The 20,585-nt window shown below is 55.7% G+C and overlaps 1 protein-coding gene across 1 annotated transcript; it reads left to right on the top strand.

Annotated features, from left to right (window-relative positions):
- The first annotated feature begins 7,440 nt into the window (after positions 1 to 7,440).
- TFIP11 (tuftelin interacting protein 11) lies at positions 7,441 to 20,573 on the top strand. The gene is made up of 12 exons (XM_038762865.1): positions 7,441 to 7,658; positions 9,051 to 9,207; positions 9,432 to 9,588; positions 10,623 to 10,750; positions 11,004 to 11,156; positions 12,599 to 13,141; positions 13,882 to 13,988; positions 15,771 to 15,939; positions 17,582 to 17,825; positions 18,525 to 18,667; positions 18,764 to 18,929; positions 20,149 to 20,573. The coding sequence occupies exons 1-12, from the start codon at positions 7,441 to 7,443 to the stop codon at positions 20,508 to 20,510; spliced, it is 2,547 nt and encodes an 848-aa protein (XP_038618793.1). The 3' UTR covers positions 20,511 to 20,573.
- The last annotated feature ends 12 nt before the right edge of the window (positions 20,574 to 20,585 follow it).

The raw sequence follows: 20,585 nt of genomic DNA, 5'->3' as shown, positions 1-20,585 counted from the left end.
GCTCACAGTCTAGAAGGGGGAGACAGAGAACAAAACCAAACATATTAACAAAATAAAATAAATAGAATGCATATGTACAAGTAAAATAAATAGAGTAATAAATATGTACAAACATATGTACATATATACAGTGCCAAGCACTGTCGTAAGCGCTGATAGTAAGCATAGTAAGCACTTAACAAATACCATTATTTTTATTACTATTATTATCACCATTCATTCAGTCAATCGTGTTTATTGAGCACTTACTGTGTGCAGAGCACTGTACTAAGCGCTTGGGAAGTACAAGTTGGCAACATATAGAGACGGTCCCTTCCCATGATGGCCTGCAATGTCCCCAGGGCAAGCAGCCTTCAGAGGGTGAGGAGGAGGAGGAGGAGGAGGAGACTGGAGGGTTGGCTCAGTGGAAGAGAGCACAGGCTTTGGAGTCAGAAGTCATGAGTTCAAATCCCAGCTTGGCCAATTGTCAGCTGTGTGACTTTGGGCAAGTCACTTCATTTCTCTGGGTCTCAGTGACCTCATCTGTAAAATGGGGATGAAGACTGTGAGCCCCCCGTGGGACAACCTGATCCCCCTGTAACCTCCCCAGTGCTTGGAACAGTGCTTTGCACATAGTAAGCGCTTAATAAATGCCATCACCATTATTATTATTAGCGCTTAACAAATACCACAGTTGTTATTAGCGGGACTGTGCCTGTTGGCATGGGGAATCAGTGTGGCTCAGTGGAAAGAGCCCGGGCTTTGGAGTCAGAGGTCGGGGTCTCGAATCCCTGCTCTGCCAATTGTCAGCTGTGTGACTATGGGAAAGTCACTTAACTTCTCTGTGCCTCAGTTCCCTCATCTGTAAAATGGGGATTAAGACCGTGAGCCCCCCGTGGGACAACCTGATCACCTTGTAACCTCCCCAGTGCTTAGGACAGTGCTTTGCACATAGTAAGCGCTTAACAAATGCCATCATTACTATTATTATTATGGGTTCAAATCCCAGCTCAGCCAATTCAATCAATCATATTTATTGAGCACCTACTGTGTGCAGAGCACTGTACTAAGCACTTGGGAAGTACAAGTTGGCAACATATAGAGATGGTCCCTACCCAACAGTGGGCTCACAGTCTAGAAGGGGGAGACAGAACAGAACAAAACATAGTAACAAAATAAAATAAATAGAATAGATTTGCACGAGTAAAATAGAGTAATAAATACGTACAAACATATATACATATATATAGGTGCTATGGGGAAGGGAAGGAGGTAAGGCGGGGGGGGTGGATGGAGAGGGGAAGGAAGGGGAGAGGAAAGAGGGGGCTTAGTCTGGAGGAGGCCAAATGTCAGCTGTGTGACTTTGAGCAAGTCACTTCACTTCTCTGGGCCTCAGTTCCCTCGTCTGTAAAATGGGGATGAAGAGTGTGAGCCCCCCGCGGGACAAACTGATCACCTTGTAACCTCCCCAGCGCTTAGAACAGTGCTTTGCACATAGTAAGCGCTTAACAAATGTCATCCTTATTATCATTATTATTATTATTATTATGGGTTCAAATCCCGGCTCGGCCAATTGTCAGCTGTGTGACTTTGGGCAAGTCACTTCACTTCTCTGGGCCTCAGTTCCCGCATCTGTAAAATGGGGATGAAGAGTGTGAGCCCCCCGGCGGGACAACCTGATCACCTTGTAACCTCTCCCGGCGCTTAGAACGGTGCTTTGCACATAGTAAGCGCTTAATCAGCCCTTCAAGGCCCTGCTGAGAGCTCACCTCCTCCAGGAGGCCTTCCCAGACTGAGCCCCTTCCTTCCTCTCCCCCTCGTCCCCCTCTCCATCCCCCCCATCTGACCTCCTTCCCTTCCCCACAGCACCTGCATATATGTATATATGTTTGTACGTATTTATTACTCTATTTATTTATCTATTTTACTTGTCCATATCTATTCTATTTATTTTATTTTGTTAGTACGTTTGTTTTTTTTTCCTCTGTCTCCCCCTTTTAGACTGTGAGCCCAATGTTGGGTAGGGACCGTCTCTATATGTTGCCAATTTGTACTTCCCAAGCGCTTAGCACAGTGCTCTGCGCACAGTAAGCGCTCAATAAATATGATTGATTGATTAATCAACGCCATCGTTATCATTATTAAACCCGGCTCCCCGGCCGAGCCCGGCGTGGAGGCAGGGAGCCACCAGAGGGCGTCCGAGGGCCCCCCTCCCAGACCATAGAGACGCGCGGGGTCCCTCGCGGCTAGAGGGGATGCGCTTCCGGTTGAAGGGGGGCGGCTGACGTCACTTCCGGCGGGACCGCGGAGGTAAACTGAGGCCGGCGCTGGGGGGGCGGTTTGGACGCCTGGGGCGCTCACGACGGTTGTTTTCTCATTCTGTCCGTGAGGCGCTTACTACGCGCCGGGCCCTGTGATAAGCGCCGCGGTGGACGCGGGGCTCCCGGCTTCCGGCCCCCTTGTAGTCATTCATTCAGTCGTACTTATTGAGCGCCACCTGTGTGCAGAGCACTGTACTAAGCGCTTGGGAAGTACAAGTTGCACAGAGGGGGAAACTGAGGCCGGGAGCCCCTGGTGGGGGAGGGGCCGGCTCTACATGTTGCCCACTTGTCCTCTCCTAAGCGCTCAGTACAGTGCTCTGCACACAGGAAGCGCTCAATAAATGCGATTGAATGAATGAATGAACGCATAGGAACCGTCTCTGATGTCGATTTGTACTTCCCAAGCGCTCAGTACAGCGCTCTGCACACGGGAAGCGCTCAATAAATGCGATTGAATGAATGAACGCATAGGAACCGTCTCTGATGTCGATTTGTACTTCCCAAGCGCTCAGTACAGTGCTCTGCACACAGGAAGCGCTCAATAAATGCGATTGAATGAATGAATGAATGCATAGGAACCGTCTCTGATGTCGATTTGTACTTCCCAAGCGCTCAGTACAGTGCTCTGCACACGGGAAGCGCTCAATAAATGCGATTGAATGAATGAACGCATAGGAACCGTCTCTGATGTCGATTTGTACTTCCCAAGCGCTCAGTACAGTGCTCTGCACACAGGAAGCGCTCAATAAATGCGATTGAATAAATGAATGAATGCATAGGAACCGTCTCTGTTGCCGATTTGTACTTCCCAAGCGCTTAGTACAGTGCTCTGCGCACAGGAAGCGCTCAATAAATGCGATTGAATGAGTGAACGCATAGGAACCGTCTCTGATGTCCGTTTGTACTTCCCAAGCGCTTAGTACAGTGCTCTGCACACAGGAAGCGCTCAATAAATGCGACTGAATGAATGAACGCATAGGAACCGTCTCTGATGTCGATTTGTACTTCCCAAGCGCTCAGTACAGTGCTCTGCACACAGGAAGCGCTCAGTCATCATCATCATCAATCGTATTGAGCGCTTCCTATGTGCAGAGCACTGTACTAAGCGCTTGGGAAGTCCAAATTGGCAACATATAGAGACGGTCCCTACCCAACAGTGGGCTCACAGTCTAAAAGGGGGAGACAGAGAACAAAACCAAACATACTAACAAAATAAAATAAATAGGATAGATATGTACAAGTAAAATAAGTAAATAAATAAATAGAGTAATAAATATGTACAAACATATATCCATATATACAGGTGCTGTGGGGAAGGGAAGGAGGTAAGATGGGGGGGATGGAGAGGGGGACGAGGGGGAGAGGAAGGAAGGGGCTCAGTCCGGGAAGGCCTCCTGGAGGAGGTGAGCTCTCAGCAGGGTCTTGAAGGGAGCGATTGAATGAGTGAACGCATAGGAACCATCTCTGTTGTTGATTTGTACTTCCCAAGCGCTTAGTACAGTGCTCTGCACATAGGAAGCGCTCAATAAATGCGATTGAATGAATGAATGAATGCATAGGAACCGTCTCTGATGTCGATTTGTACTTCCCAAGCGCTTAGTACAGTGCTCTGCACACAGGAAGCGCTCAGTAAATGCGATTGAATGAATGAATGAATGAATGCATAGGAACCGTCTCTGTTGTCGATTAGTATTTCCCAAGCGCTCAGTACAGTGCTCTGCACACAGGAAGCGCTCAATAAATGCGATTGAATGAATGAACGCATAGGAACCGTCTCTGATGTCGATTTGTACTTCCCAAGCGCTCAGTACAGTGCTCTGCACACAGGAAGCGCTCAGTAAATGCGATTGAATGAATGAACGCATGGGAACCGTCTCTGATGTCGATTTGTACTTCCCAAGCGCTCAGTACAGTGCTCTGCACACAGGAAGCGCTCAATCAATGCGATTGAATGAATGAACGCATAGGAACCGTCTCTGATGTCGATTTGTACTTCCCAAGCGCTTAGTACAGTGCTCTGCACACAGGAAGCGCTCAATCATCATCATCATCAATCGTATTGAGCGCTTCCTATGTGCAGAGCACTGTACTAAGCGCTTGGGAAGTGCAAATTGGCAACATATAGAGACGGTCCCTACCCAACAGTGGGCTCACAGTCTAAAAGGGGGAGACAGAGAACAAAACCAAACATACTAACAAAATAAAATAAATAGGATAGATATGTACAAGTAAAATAAATAAATAAATAAATAGAGTAATAAATATGTACAAACATATATCCATATATACAGGTGCTGTGGGGAAGGGAAGGAGGTAAGATATGGGGGATGGCGAGGGGGACGAGGGGGAGAGGAAGGAAGGGGCTCAGTCTGGGAAGGCCTCCTGGAGGAGGTGAGCTCTCAGCAGGGCCTTGAAGGGAGCGATTGAATGAGTGAACGCATAGGAACCATCTCTGTTGTTGATTTGTACTTCCCAAGCGCTCAGTACAGTGCTCTGCACATAGGAAGCGCTCAATAAATGCGATTGAATGAATGAATGAATGCATAGGAACCGTCTCTGATGTCGATTTGTACTTCCCAAGCGCTTAGTACAGTGCTCTGCACACAGGAAGCGCTCAGTAAATGCGATTGAATGAATGAATGAATGAATGCATAGGAACCGTCTCTGTTGTCGATTAGTATTTCCCAAGCGCTCAGTACAGTGCTCTGCACACGGGAAGTGCTCAATAAATGCGATTGAATGAATGAACGCATAGGAACCGTCTCTGATGTCGATTTGTACTTCCCAAGCGCTCAGTACAGTGCTCTGCACACAGGAAGCGCTCAGTAAATGCGATTGAATGAATGAACGCATAGGAACCGTCTCTGATGTCGATTTGTACTTCCCAAGCGCTCAGTACAGTGCTCTGCACACAGGAAGCGCTCAGTAAATGCGATTGAATGAATGAACGCATAGGAACCGTCTCTGATGTCGATTTGTACTTCCCAAGCGCTCAGTACAGTGCTCTGCACACCGGAAGCGCTCAATAAATGCGATTGAATGAGTGAACGCATAGGAACCGTCTCTGATGTCGATTTGTGCTTCCCAAGCGCTCAGTACAGTGCTCTGCACACAGGAAGCGCTCAATAAATGCGATTGAATGAATGAACGCATAGGAACCGTCTCTGATGTCGGTTTGTACTTCCCAAAGCGCTCAGTACAGTGCCCAGTGCAAAACATGTAGACAGGAGTCAAAACCGTCAGAACAAATAGAATTAAAGCTAGATGTACATCATTAGCAACATAAATAGAATAGTAAATATGTACAAGTCAAATAGAGTAATAAATCTGTACAAACAGTAGAGAAGCAGCACGGCTCAGTGGAAAGAGCCCGGGCTTTGGAGTCAGAGGTCATGGGTTCAAATCCCGGCTCCGCCAATTGTCAGCTGTGTGACTTTGGGCAAGTCACTCCACTTCTCTGGGCCTCAGTCCCCTCATCTGTACAATGGGGATGAAGAAGACTGTGAGCCCCCCATGGGACAACCTGATCACCTTGTAACCCCCCCCCAGTGCTTAGGACATAGTAAGCGCTTAATAAATGCCATCATTGTTATTGTTATTCTCTGCCCCTCAGTCCCCTCATTTGTAAAACGGGCATCGGGACTGAGGCCCCTTGAGGAACGGGGACTTTGTCCAACCCGGTTACTTTGGATCTACCCCAGCGCTTAGTACAGTGTCTGCTATAGAATAAGCACTTAACAAATACTATAAGAAAATGATTTGGGTGGAGGAGGGGGGACCAGAAGGATCCTGGGCGAACCCAGCTGTGCCTCTTCGCCCAGCCCCAACCAGGAGCTCCCTCCTTCCTACCCCAGCGCTTAGTACAGTTCCTGGAACATAGTAAGCGCTTAACAAATGCCCTCATTATTATTATTATTATTATTATTCATCAAATTGGCCAAACTACACCCCTTCTGGTTCACAGAGGCTCTTCCAGGAAACATTCCCCGATTCCCACCCACCGCATCCCGTCTTCACGGCCGTGCGTTTCACTCCGTCATCTTCCACCACCCCGAGTCCACATGCGAACATGTATTTATTCCATGTGTTTGTCATCGATGTAACTGCATTGTACACTGTTCGACGCTTAGAACAGTGCTTGGCACATAGTGAGCGCTTAACGAATACCATCATTAGACTGTGAGCCCACTGTTGGGTAGGGACGTCTCTATGTGATGCCAATTTGTACTTCCCAAGCGCTTAGTACAGTGCTCTGCACATAGTAAGCGCTCAATAAATACGATTGATTGATTGATTGATTGATTATTGTTGTCGAGGCCGTAATAATAGAATTATCGAGTGCTCACTGTGTGCAGAGCACTGTACCAAGCGCCGGGAAATAATACACGGGGAAGACTTTGGCCGGGCCCCTGCGTCTCTGGGGGTTTGGGGCCTGCCACAGTTGTCTCTGTCAATCAATCAATCGTATTTATTGAGCGCTTACTGTGTGCAGAGCACTGTACTAAGCGCTTGGGAAGTACAAGTTGTCTCTGTCCATCGCACTTGTGGTCACCCTCCTGTTTCAAATGGCCATGTGTGGTGGGGATCTGCCCTCCTTAGATTTTAGGCTCTGTTAGTCGTAGTAATAGGAGAAATTGTTTTTGTGCAGTGCTTACTGTGTGCAGAGCACTGTACCAAGCGCTGGGAGAGCATGCCCAGGTAGGTGGGAATTAATAATGGCGTTTGTAAAGCGCTTACTATGTGCGAAGCACTGTTCTAAGTGCTGGGGAGGATACAAGGGGATCAGTTTGTCCCACGTGGAGCTCAGTCTTAATCCCCATTTGACAGATGAGGTCACTGAGGCCCAGAGAAGTGACTGGCCCAAAGTCACGCAGCTGATGAGTGGCGGAGACGGGATTTGAACCCATGACCTCTGACGCCCAAGCCCGTGCTCTTTCCACTGAGCTAAGCTGCTTCTCTAGACCCGGACCCTGTTCCCCAGAGGGCAGACAGTGTCTTCGTGCCGGGGGGCGTGGGGGCTGAATATGGGGGTGGGGGCCGGGAGGGGAGGCCCGGAGACCCACCCGTCGGGGAGCGTTCAAACAACGGCCCGAAGGCCGAGGAGGTCCCTACATCCCGTGTCGCCCCGCAGGTCGTCGCCATGTCGCTGTCCCACCTGTACCGGGAGGCGGCGGAGGGCGGGGGCGGCGGGGATGAGGACGAGGACGAGATGGAGGCCTTCGAAATCACCGACTGGGACCTCCAGAACGAGTTCAACCCCAACCGCCAGCGCCACCGGCACACCAAGGAGGCCGCCATCTACGGCATCTGGGCCGACCGCAACTCCGATGACGAGAGGCCCAGTTTTGGTGGCAAAAGGTACCAGAGGGTGGGGGGAGGGGGGGTGGGGGCTTTGGAGGCCCCCCCCACCCACAGATTGTAACCCCATCGTGGGCAAGGATTGTCTCTTTATTTCTGTATTGTACTTTCCAAGCGCTTAGTACAGTGCTTTGCACACAATAAGCGCTCAATAAGTACAGTTGAACAAATGAAGTGGGAGGGGGCTCTTTTGTATGTTTTTATGCATTTCTTATAGTGCTTACTGTCTGCCAGGCGTAGATTAAGTGGCCTTCCCCTGCCTGCCCCCGAAACAGTTGGCGTGTGAACATCATCAGTATTTATGAATTATTGATGATAATCACGTGTTTGTTAAGCACTTACTGGGTGTCAAACACTGTTGTAAGCACTGGGATAGATACAAGCTATTCGAGTTAGGTACAGTCCCTGTCCCACCTGGGGCTCACAGTCTCAATCCCCATTTTCCAGATGAGGTCACTGAGGCCCGGAGAAGTGAAGCGACTTGCCCAAGGGCACGCAGCAGACAAGTGGCAGAGCCGAGACTAGAACTCATGACCCTGTGGCATAAACAGTGGGAAACTCATCCAGGCCCTTCTGTTCACAAAGTTATCCTCTGCCGCCTCCCCAAGATGTCCTGGATTTTAATGTCCCCGTTGATCAGAAACTCCTCGAGGGCAGGGAGCGCGTCTACCGACTCGACTGTATAGCCCTTTACCAAGCGGTCAGTACAGTGCCCTGCTCAGAGTCAGTGCTCAAGAAATGGCACCGATGGCCAAACCTGAAGAAAACGGAATTCTTTGGGCCCAGGGGTAAGGAATAACTTAGCCTAAAGGAGAGAGAGCACAGGCCAGGGAGTTTGGAGGATCTGGGTTCAAATCCCGGCTCTGCCGATTGCGTGCCGGGTGACCTTGGGCGAGCCACTGCACTTCTCTGGGCCTCAGCTTCCTCAACTGTAAAATGGGGATGCCTGTTCTCCCTCCTACTTAGACCGTGAGCCCCGGGTGGGACAAGGGACCGTGTCCAACCTAAAGAACTCGTACCTTCCCCGGCGCTTAAAACAGTACTTGACCCTAAATAAGCACAAAACAAATACCATTTCCATAAACCCAGAACGAGAGCTTTTATAGCCGCCCTGGTTCACGTCCTCCAAAATGCGAGTCAGCAAACGAACCCCACCGCGTGTTGACTGTTTCGGCTGGATCCGGCCTTGGATTATCCAGGGCCGTGTGGCCAAGGGATTAGTTCGGGGCCCGTGCGGTCCTCCCTTCTCGGCAGGCGACGTCTGTGTCCCTCTGTTCTTCTCTTGTCCTCTCCCAAGCGCTTAGTACAGTGCTCTGCACACAGTAAGCGCTCGATCGGAACGACCGAGCGGATGAACGAATGCCCAGAGCCCGGCTGTCTCCGTGTCTGTAGATCGCGGGACTATTCGGCCCCCGTGAACTTCATCAGCGCCGGGCTGAGGAAATCGGCAGCGGAGGAGGAGGATGAGGAGGAGGATTCGGATGAGGAGGAGAAGCCCGTGAAGCAGGAGGAGCTCCCCAAAGAGTTCGGGCCGAGGAAGCTGAAGACGGTAGGGTCTCCTCGGCCGGCTCCGGCTCCCTCCATCCACCCCCTCACCTCACCCGGAGCAGCCCTGCTGACGGTTTGGGGCCGTGGGGCTCCGTGCCATCTCATCCCCCGCGGGGTTGGTCCCGACACCACGCAGTCATCGTCCGTCCATCTGTCCATCCGTCCCCCACCCCGGTAAAACCCGCCGGGCCCCCAGATTGTTATCTTCCTCATTTCCCTCGACAGGGTGGCAATTTCAAACCCAGCCAGAAAGGGTTTTCCGGAGGGACCAAGTCCTTCGTGGACTTCGGCAGCTGGGAGAGGCACACCAAAGGCATCGGACAGAAGCTCCTGCAGAAGATGGGTTACGTCCCAGGAAAGGGCCTGGGGAAGAACGCCCAAGGTACCCTCCTCCTTGGCGGCGGCGCCGCCGGACCCGCCCGCTCCGTCCCCTCCTCTCTCCTAAATCCTTCTTTTTCAAGAGCGCCGCTCCCAGACAGCTGAAAATTGGGAAAGGGGTGCCGATGAGAGAGGGGCGGGCAGGTCTCTTCTGAGGGGAAGTAGGTTGAGGATGGGGAGCATGGCTCGTTCGGGTTTGGGTTTTTTTCCTAGCCTTTTAGAGATAAAATTGCCGGGTGTGGTGGGAGGAGGAGGAGGAGGGGAATAGCATTTCCAAAGCGCTTCCCGCGGGCCGAAAACAGTTGTAGGCGCTAGGAGAGAAGGCGCAGGTGGGCATTAGAGACGGAGCGCGGCCCAGTGGATCGAGCACAGGCCCAGGAGTCAGAAGAACCTGGGTTGTAATCCCAGCTCTGCTGCTCGTCGGCTGGGCGACCTTGGGCGAGTCACTTTACTTCCCTGGGCCTCCGGGCCCTTGTCGGTAGAAAGGGGGTTAAGATCGTGAGCCCCAGGTGGGATGTGGGCCTAGTCCGACCCTACTGGCTCGTCTCCGCCCCAGTGCTCAGTACAGTGCCTGGCACATAATAATAATAATGGCATTTATTAAGCGCTTACTATGTGCAAAGCACTATTTTAAGCACTGGGGAGGTTACAGTGTGATCAGGTTGTCCCACGGGGGGCTCATAGTCTTAATCCCCATTTTACAGATGAAGTAACTGAGGCACAGAGAAGTTAATTGATTTGCCCAAAGTCACACAGCTGACAGTTGGCGGAGCTGGGATTCAAGCCCATGACCTCTGACTCCAAAGCCCAGGCTCTTTCCACTGAGCCATGCTGCTTCTTGACACATAGAAAGGGCATAACGGATAGCATTACCAGCGATACGGTCCCCGTCTGTCTTTGGGGGGCGGGGGCTGTGGAGAGTCCACCCCGGTGTCCCCGGGTGGGAGATGGACACTCACCCCACGTGAAGCATGTGGAGGGAGAGAATGGGCCGCGGCAAGCGGCTGTCCAACCCCGGGCTTCGGCCCCCCTCCACAGGCATCATCAACCCCATCGAAGCCAAGCAGAGGAAAGGGAAGGGGGCGGTGGGAGCCTACGGCTCGGAGCGCAGCGCGCAGTCGCTGCAGGATTTCCCTGTCGTGGACTCCGAGGAAGACGCCGAAGAGGTACCCGTTGGGGCCGGGGGGACGGGAGGACGGGAGGATGGGGGGCCGGGGTGGGTCCCGCTCCTCCCCGAACCGCAGGAAAACGGGCCTCCACTGGGCCTCGTCCTGACGTGGGGTGGCTCCGTCTCGCCTGGTCTGAGTGGGTGAGGGCTCGGACGGTGCCCGGCTCCAGGGTGGGGGTGGCGGCGGGGAACGGACGGAGGGAACGGCAGCCCCCGGATGCCCGGGTCCACCCCCGACCGCCTCCCCTCAGGAGTTCCAGAAGGAACTCAGCCAGTGGCGCAAGGATCCCGGCGGAGGCAAGAAGAAGCCCAGATATGCCTACAAGACGGTGGAGGAGCTGAAGGCCAAGGGCCGGCTCAGCAGGAAGTTGGCCGCCCCCTCGAAGGAGCTCTCCCAAGTCAAGGTAGCGTGGGACGCCCCCCGGCCCGGGGTCCCCAGGCCCGATGAGAGGGAGCCACCGCCGGCCGCTCGCCCAGCTTCCGCCCCGAGGAGGCTTGCGTTGGTCGGGGCTGGGCCGGGGAGGGGAGAGGACCCCTCCCTGATGGGTAGCGGGCCCGTTTTGGAGAAGCGAGTCAGGCGCTCTGTCACCTTCCATCTGGGCGGCCCGGCCTCGGCCGCTCACCCACCTGGGGCAGGGTGTTGGACCTCGGCTTCCTTGGGTGGATGACGGGGGTGGGGGGGGCGGGAATATCCCTGCTCTGCCCTTTTTTTAAAAAAAAAAAGTTTAAATGGTATTTATTTATGTACTTACTATGTGTCAAGCCCGTACTAAGCGCTTGGGAGAGCACATTCCAACAGAATTAGCAGACACGTTCCCTACCCTTAACGAGTGTACAGGTCTCGGATGGGAGACAGAGGGTCATCTGAATAAGTGAGTCACCTGTATTGTGGATTGTGGCGCGGGGCTGGGGTCGGCCCAAAGGTCCAAAGGCCCGAGATCCCAGGGCGGGCTAGAAGCCGGTCAGGTTGGGCGCGGTCCCCGTCCCACAGGGGAGCCCGGGCTTCGGCCCCATCTGACCGGTGAGGTCACCGAGGCCCAGAGCAGTCAAGCGACCGGCCCGAGGTCACCCAGCGGACAGGTGACAAGTAGAGAAGCAGCGTGGCTCAGTGGAAAGAGCCCGGGCTTGGGAGTCAGAGGCCATGGGATCATGTCCCAGCTCCACCAATTGTCAGCTGTGTGACTTTGGGCCAGTCACTTCACTTCTCTGTGCCTCCGTTCCCTCATCTGGAAAATTGGGATGAAGCCTGTGAGCCCCACATGAGACAACCTAATCACCTTGTATCCTCCCCAGTGCTTAGAAGAGTGCTCTGCACATAGTAAGCGCTTAACAAATGCCATCGTCATCATCATTATTATTATTATCATTAAGTGGCGGAACCGAGATTAGGACCCAGGGCGTTTCGACGCCCAGGCTGTAGCCATCGGGCCCAATTGCTTCCCCCCGACTCTTGGAGGGTCTGACACATTCCCTCCCCCAACCTTCACCAACTGGAACATTAGCAGCAGCGGTGGGCAACTCGGAGGAAGGGTCCTGATGAGTTAAACCCCCCCCTTTCCTCTTCTCCTGCTCCCTCCCACGTCACCCTGACTCGCCACCTTTATTCGTCCCCCTTTACAGCCCCACGACACTTCTGTCCTGATCTGCCCTTTCTTTATTACTTGTCATGTCTTTCTCCCCTGGTAGACTGGAAGCTCGTTCCGGGCCCGGAACGAGTCTGTTACATCGGTCCAGTGCTCTGCCCACAGTAAGCGCGCAGTAAGCGAGGGAGATGCCACCGCCCGGGTGGGGCAGGCCTGGCGGGTGGAGGGGCCCACGCCGTCTCTCCCGTGGTCCATTCCTCCAGGTGATCGACATGACGGGCCGGGAGCAGAAGGTGTACTACAGCTACAGCCAGATCGGCCACAAGCACAGCATCCCGGAGGACGGGGGCGCGCCGGGGGGCGCGGGGACGGCCCCGCTGCCGGCCGCCGCCGCCTCCTCCTCCGGCCGGGCCCCCGGCTTCGCCCTGCCCGAGCTGGAGCACAATCTGCAGCTGCTGATTGAGCTGACGGAGCAGGAGATCATCCAGAACGACCGTCAGCTACAGCACGAGCGGGACACGGTGCTGGCCCTGGGCCACGAGCTGGAGGAGGCGGGCCAGGCGCTGGCCCGCGAGGAGGCCCTCATGGCCAACCTCAGCCGGGTCCTGGAGCTGGTGGAGGAGTGCGAGAGGCGCATGCGGCCCGGCTGCCCCCGGCCCCTCACCCTGCCCGACTGCGCCGAGGTCTTCGAGACCCTGCGCGACCGCTTCCGCGAGGAGTACCACATGGCCGACCGCGTCGACCTGGCCGTGGCCATCGTCTACCCCCTCGTCAAGGACTACTTTAAGGGCTGGGACCCCCTCAAGGTGGGTGGCGAGCCGGCCCCCTCCCCCTCTCCCATCGAGCCCCCGGGCCTGCGAGGCTTCTCATTCCTACCTTCTCATCCCGGCTCCGCCACCTCTCTGCCGGGTGACCTCGGGCGAGACACGTCACTTCTCAGGGCCTCCGTTCCCTCATCTGTACGATAGGGACCGTTTAAAAATCTGTATATATTTTTATGTATGCATATGTGGCGTTCGTTAAGCGCTTACTACATGCCAGGCACTGTACTACGTGCTGGGGTGGATCCAAGCTGATCAAGTTGGGCACGGTCCCCGTCCCACGTGGGGCTCACGGTCTCAGTCCCCGTTTTGCAGATGAGGGAACTAGGGCCCCGAGAAGTGAAGTGACTCACCCAGGGTCACACTGCAGACAAGTGGCAAAGCCGGGATGAGAACCCAGGTCCTTCCAACTGCTTGGCCCGGGCTCTAGCCGTTAAGCACGTCGCGTCTCACAGGTTGAGGCCGTGAGCCCCGTGTGGGACCCAGGCTGCGTCCAACCCGATTAGCTTGGATCGACCTCAGCGCTTAGTACGGTGTCCGGCAGGTAGTAAGCGCTGAAGAAACGCCTTGAAAACCAAACGTTGTTGGTTTGTTGGGCTGCCGTCCCCCCGGCCAGCCTGGGCCGCGTCTTCCCTGGGCGGTGGGGCATGCCCGGCGGTTGGGAGGCGTCAGCGGAGGGCGGGGGCTCCCCGGACCCCTCGGCCACGGCCCCGCTGTCTCCCCAGGACTGCACCTTCGGCACCGAGATGATGGCCAAGTGGAAGAGGCTCCTGGAAAATGACCAGCTGCTGTCTCACGGAGGCCAGGACCTGGCGGCCGACGCCTTCCACAGGTGACGTGGCGGGGGGCGGCCTGCTGCCGGCGCGGACCGCTGGGCTTAGCGCTTTGGAGGGGACAGGAGCCTCCGGAGACACCCTCCCTGCCCTCAACGAGTTGACGGTTTACTTGGAGGAAGACAAGAGAGTCAGGGGATGCCATCTCTGCCCTCAAGGAGCTTACTGTTAATGTGCGCAGCGCACTGCGCTGAACGCTTGGGAAAGGGCAGTAGTCAGGGGGGACAAGAAGCAGCGTGGCTTAGTGGAAAGAGCCCAGAGGACGCTGGTTCTAATCCCAGCTTCGCCACTTGTCTGCTATGTGACCTTGGGGAAGCCACTTAACTTCCCTGTGCCTCAGTCACCTCATCTGTAAAATGGGGATTAAGACCGCGAGCCCCACGTCGGACAACCTTATGACCTTGTACTTACCCCCAGTGCTTAGAACAGTGCTTGGGACATAGTAAGCGCTTAACAAATACCATTATTGTTATTACCCTCCCTGCCCTTAAGTCGCCGATGGTCTTCTGTGGGCAGAGCTCTGTACTTAGCTCTTGGGAGAGGACAGTAGAGTCAGGGGATGATACTCTCCCTGCCCTCAAGGAGCGGGCAGTCAAGCTGGGAAGATAGACCCTCAGGTAACTCAGCGGTAGGGGGAAGAGAGGAAAAGGGGAATTATTATTCCGAGTTGGGGCTTAATAAGTATTGGAACGTGTAATATACGTACTTAAGCGCAGTGTTGTGCAGTGGCTGTGTGGGGAACGTAACCTGGGAGAAGAAAAATTTTAGCAGGGAAGCCCTCCTGAAGGAAAGCTGATTCCAGAAGGGCTTGATTATTATTATAATTTATTTTTCAGTGGTGTTTGTTAAGCACTTAGTATATACCGGGCACTGTACTAAGCGCTGGGATAGGTACAGGTTAATCAGGTTGGACACAGTTCCTGTCCCCCATGGGGCTCCCGCTCTTCATCCCCACTTTACAGACGGGGTCACAGAGGCCCAGAGAAGCGAAGCGACTTGCCCAAGGTCCCACAGCGGACAGGAGGCGGGACTGAGATTAGAACCCAGGTCCTTCTGACTCCCAGGCTCTAGCCACGAGGCCACGCTGCCCTGAAGCCCGGGAGAGCTGCTTCTCCCCGACGAGGCCGTAAGCTCCTTGAGGGCGTGAGATCAGACGTGCATCAGCACAGAGCCCTTAACGTATCTTCTTTATCCCCAACTCTTATCGGACCGTCCTTGCCCAACCGCTCAGTGCAGCACCCCGCACCCGGGAGGCGCTCAGTAAATCCCGCAGACTGGTGGGTGGGTTCGGCCTTTCCAAAGCCATCAGGTTGTGGAGAGTTTTGGTTGTGTTTTTTTTTTTTAATGAGAGGGGGTTGCCCAGTGTGCGGAGGGGGTGGTGTGGGGGTTGCGGGCAGGGAACGGGCCCGTTTAGTGTTGTATTGGACTCTCGTTCATTCATTCATTCAATCATTTATGGAGCGCTTACCGTGTGCAGACCACTGGACTGAGCTCTTGGAAAGTCCAGTTTGGCAACAGATGGAAACAATCCCTGCCCAACAACGGACTCACAGTCTAGAAGGGGGAGACGGACAACAAAACAAGTAGACGGGTGTCAATACCATCGAAATAAATAAATAAAATTATAGCTCTATACACACGGTTTCCTTGGGAGTATATATACCCTCCCGAGCGCCTTGTACAGTGCTCCGCACCCGGTGAGCGCTCAGTAGAGTTGATCAAATGAGTGTGTTTGTCGCGGCGGCCTGCCGCGGCTTCAACCCGGGCCGCTGACCTTGCAGGTTGATGTGGGAAACGTGGATGCCGTTGGTCCGGAGCATCGTGGCCCAGTGGCAGCCGAGGAATTGCGAAGCCATGGTGGACTTTCTGGACAGCTGGCTCCACATCATTCCCGTCTGGATCTTCGAGAACATCCTCGACCAGCTCATTTTCCCCAAACTCCAGAAAGAGGTAGGGGCGGCGGGTGGCCCCGCCTTTTCACCTTATCACCTTGGTTAAGCGCTTACTAAGTGCCGGGCACTGTACTGAGCGCTGGGATGGAGACGAGCAAATCGGGTTGGACACAGTCCCTGTCCCACGTGGGGCTCCCGGTCTCAATCCCCATTTTAGAAATGAGGGAACCGAGACTTAGAATAGTGGAGTGACTCACCTAAGGTCACAAGTGGCGGATCTGGGATTCGAATCCATTCCCTTCTGACTCCTGGGCCCCGGGTTCAATTGGCTAGACCGCGCTGCCTCTGCCTCTTGCTCCCATCTCTGTGGCCAACCCGATATCCTTGGATCCACCCCAGCGCTTAGCACAGCGCCTGGCACACACTTATGTCCATATCTGTTATTTATTCCCAAGACCATAAACTTGCTGTGGGCGGGGCGTTTGTTTATTGTTCTTTTGTCCTCTCCCAAGCGCTCAGTACTGTCTGCCCAAGCAGACAGTAAACGCCTAGTAAATACAAGTGATTGAATGAACAGAGCAAGCGCTTAACAAACACCACAGTCATTATTATTTTTATCATTATTCTTGCCCATCCCCCAGGCCGGGATTCATTCATTCAGTTGTATTTACTGAGCGCTCATACTGTGTGCAGATCAGTGTACTAAGCGCTTGGGAGAGGACAATTCCACAGATGAGTCCCTTCCCATAGCAAGCTCAGAGTTGAGGATGGCCTCCCCCACCCCCCACGACTCCCCTTTCCCCTTGGCCATGCTCTTCTCCCGCTCAGCCCCAGGATGGGAAGAAACCAAGGGGTGAAAATAAGAACCACCATAAGAATTATTGGGGCATTTGTCACGTCTTATTAGGAGCCAGGCACTGGATTAAGTCCCAGGTTAGAAGCATAGTATTTTTTTGAGCGCTTCCTGCAGAGTACTGTACTAAGCACTTGGGAGAGGACAGTAGAACAATAAACAGATGCAGTCCTTGCCTACAACGAGGTGACAGTCCAGAAGGGGAGACAGGCATGAGTAGAAATAAATAAATGACAGACATAAGAGCTGTGGGGCTGGGAGGGGGGATGAATAAAGGGAGCGCGTCCGGCGATGCAGGAGGGAGCGGGAGAAGAGGAAAGGAGGGCTTAGTTAGGGAAGTCTTCTTGGAGGAGATGGGCCTTTGATAAGGCTTTGAAGAGGTGCAGACAAATTATCGGATGTGAGGAGGGAGGGCATTCCAGGCCAGAGGCAGGACGTGGGCGAGAAGTTGGCGGAGAGGTAGACGGGATGGAGGCCCAGTGACAGAAGGTTGGCATTAGAGGAGCGAAGCGTGCGGGCTGGGTAGAGGCGGGGTAACGGTGTCAGACCCGGCTCCCGTCTCGCCTGGGACTCCCAGTCTAGGGACCGAGGATGGCAGGAACCGAATCCTCACGTTTCCCAAGGAAACCGAGGCCTAGACAAGAAGAATAATAATTACGGTATCCGTTAAGCGCTTACCGTGTGGCCGACACCATTGTCGGCGCTAAGTGACTCACCGAAGGTCACACCGTGGGCGAGCGGTGGAGTCCCCCGACTCTCGGGCCCGGGAAGGCCCGGCCCGTCGGGGGCGCCGGCAATGACCGCCCCCGGGCCACCTCTCCTGATGGCTCGCTCTCCCCCCTGCGAGGTGGAGAACTGGAACCCGCTGACGGACACGGTCCCGATCCACTCGTGGGTGCACCCTTGGCTGCCACTGATGCGTGCCCGCCTGGAGCCCCTGTACGCCCCGATCCGGGCCAAGCTGGCCAGCGCCCTGCAGAAGTGGCATCCCAGCGACACCTCAGCCAAGCTCATCCTGCAGCCCTGGAGGGAGGTCTTCACGCCCGGCTCCTGGGAGGCCTTCGTCATCAAAAACATCGTGCCTAAGCTCGGTGAGGCCCACTCGCTCCCCCCTCCCCTCCCGTCGGGACCTGATCTGGGGGTGTGCTGGGCCCCCGGAGGCCCAAGGGGCACCTGAGGGCAGACCCGATCCCGCCAGGAGTTGGGAGGGCCGTTCTCCACAAGTTTCCGCCTCGTGAGAAGAATTCATTATAATTAGGGTAGTTAAGAAGCGCTTACTGTGCGTCAGATGAGTAGATCGAGTTGGACCCAGTCCCTGCCCCACCTGGGGCTCAAAGTCCCAATCCCCATTTTCCAGATGAGGGAACCGAGGCACAGGGAAGTGAAGTGACGTGACTCGCCCAAGGTCACCCAGCAGACATGGGACGGAGCCAGGATTAGACTCTGTCGGCTTGCGACGCCCAGGCTCTGGCTGCCAGGCCGGAGCGATGGTCCGAAGGAAACGGAGGGGTCCCTCCCGGTGGGGCGGGAGGAGCACAGACCGAGAGTGAGGAAGGACAGGCATTTTAGCCCCTCGTTCCAGGAGAGGAAACTGAGGCTCAGAGCCTTCTGTTTACTTGCCCAAGTTCCCGGCCCGTGAGGGGGCTGGGATTAGAACCTGGATCCCCTGACTCCCAGCCCCACGCTCTTAGCGCCCCGATGGCCATCCTCGATGGCAGGCCATCCTCGACGGTGGGCTCCCGGGCAGCCTGCCTGAAGCCCCGGGGGGCCCCCGGTGTTCTGTGTTCCAGGCATGTGTCTGAACGAGCTCCTCATCAACCCACACCAGCAGCACATGGACGCCTTCTACTGGGTCATGGACTGGGAGGGCATGATCTCCGCCTCCAGCCTGGTGGGGCTCCTGGAGAAGCACTTCTTCCCCAAGTGGCTTCAGGTAGCCGCGGCCGGGGGGGGCGGCGGGCACCGACGGGCGGGCACCGTCCGGCCACGGGACCCTCACTGACGCGCCCTCTTCCCGGCCTGCCGACAGGTGCTGTGTTCGTGGCTCAGCAACAGCCCCAATTATGAGGAAATCACCAAGTGGTATTTGGGTTGGAAGTCCATGTTCTCAGACCAGGTGCTGGCCCACCCGGCCATCAAGGACAAGTTCAACGAAGCCCTCGACATCATGAACCGGGCCGTCTCTTCCAACGTCGGTCAGTGCCCACCGCCCGGCTCGCTCCCTCGCCCCCCCACGCACCCCCCGACTCGGACAGGGGCACGGGACCTGGGTAGGATGGGATGTCAGCGCAGGTTTGGGACCGCCTCCTGTCCCCGCCCCGTGACGCTCAGCCGCCCAGAGGACGGGGGAAGCCCAGGCCTGGGCGGGGGTGGCACTCCTCGAGCGCTGGCCCCGGGCGGAGCACGGGACTGAGCGCTTTGGGAGGACAGTGGAGCAGATAGACCCCATTCCTCTCCCGAAGGAGCTTCCCGCATGGTGGGATAAAGTAGAGATGGCGATTCCCGGAGGGGCAGCAGGGAGGCCAGCTTTGGGTCGCTCAGTGGCGTGGATGGGGCCCCGGCCTCAGGCGGTCGATGCGCCCGCTTCTTGCGGGCGGGGGACAAGTCAACCGACCAGGTGGTATGGTCACAGCACCTCCGGACGACCCACCCCCGGGGGAAAAGAGGTTTTGATGGCTCAGTGATCAGATATCCCAGCCAATGGACCCGCCGCCTTGGCGAAAGCAGTCTCTGTCGTCAGGGCTGTGGGGGCCGCTGCCTGGAGTCGGCGGGAGCAGGGGCCTGCCCAGGCCGGGCCTCTACTTGCCGGAGGAGCTCCGGAAAGTCTCCCTCCCTCTCCCTGTTTCTCCCTCCCCCTCACACTCTCCTCTCCCTTCCGCTTCTCCATCCTGCTCCTTCTTCCTTCTCCTTCCTCTCTCCCTCCTCCTCCCTCTCACCCTCTTTCCCTTCCCGCCTCCTCCCTTCCTTCCTTCTTCATTCTCTTTCCCTCCCTCTATCCCTCTCTCTCTCCTCTCTCCCCTCTGATTGGCTTTGATGTTACCTCCCGGACCGTTTTCTGGACGTACACTTAGGCTGGTGGAGTGAGCGGGACGCCCCCGGCCCTGCCCCTGAGCACTGGGCGGGTGGGTGGGGGGGGCCCTGACTCGCTCTTCCCAGGCTAGACCCCCAACCCAAGTTGTGTCGAGAGGGAGTTTAAGGATCAAGGCAGCGGGCGGGGATGGCGAGGGGGGAAGCAAGGGTCCCCCGGGGGCCAAGATGGACCCCCGAGGCGCAACGGTGCCAGCGGCCAGGCCGAAGTGTTGCCCTTGGGGCTGGCGGCTGCCAGTGGGGGGGGGTTGTTAGTGTGCCGAGCGAGGGCGGGCACGGCTCGGGCGCCGCCGTGACCCTCTTTCCGCCCTCTCCTTCCCCCACCAGGGGCCTACATGCAGCCCGGCGCCCGGGAAAACATTGCCTACCTGACGCACACGGAGCGCCGCAAGGACTTCCAGTACGAGGCCATGCAGGAGCGCCGCGAGGCAGAGAACATGGCCCAGCGTGGCATTGGGGCCGCCGCCGCCGCCGGCTCCGTGCCCATGAACTTCAAGGACCTGATCCAGACCAAGGCCGAAGAGCACAACATCGTCTTCATGCCCGTCATCGGGAAGCGGCACGAGGGCAAGCAGCTGTACACCTTTGGCCGCATCGTCATCTACATCGACCGGGGCGTCGTCTTCGTCCAGGGCGAGAAGACCTGGGTGCCCACCTCCCTCCAGAGCCTCATCGACATGGCCAAGTAGGCCAGCCCCCTGCCTGTGATCTCGGGGCGCCGTCAGTAGCGAGAATAAACGGGGACGTTTGGAGCATGGTGTGGA

This window comes from Tachyglossus aculeatus, chromosome 21 (assembly GCF_015852505.1).
Source record: "Tachyglossus aculeatus isolate mTacAcu1 chromosome 21, mTacAcu1.pri, whole genome shotgun sequence".
Classification (NCBI taxonomy): domain Eukaryota; kingdom Metazoa; phylum Chordata; class Mammalia; order Monotremata; family Tachyglossidae; genus Tachyglossus; species Tachyglossus aculeatus.
This window is presented reverse-complemented; position numbering and strand designations above follow the sequence as displayed.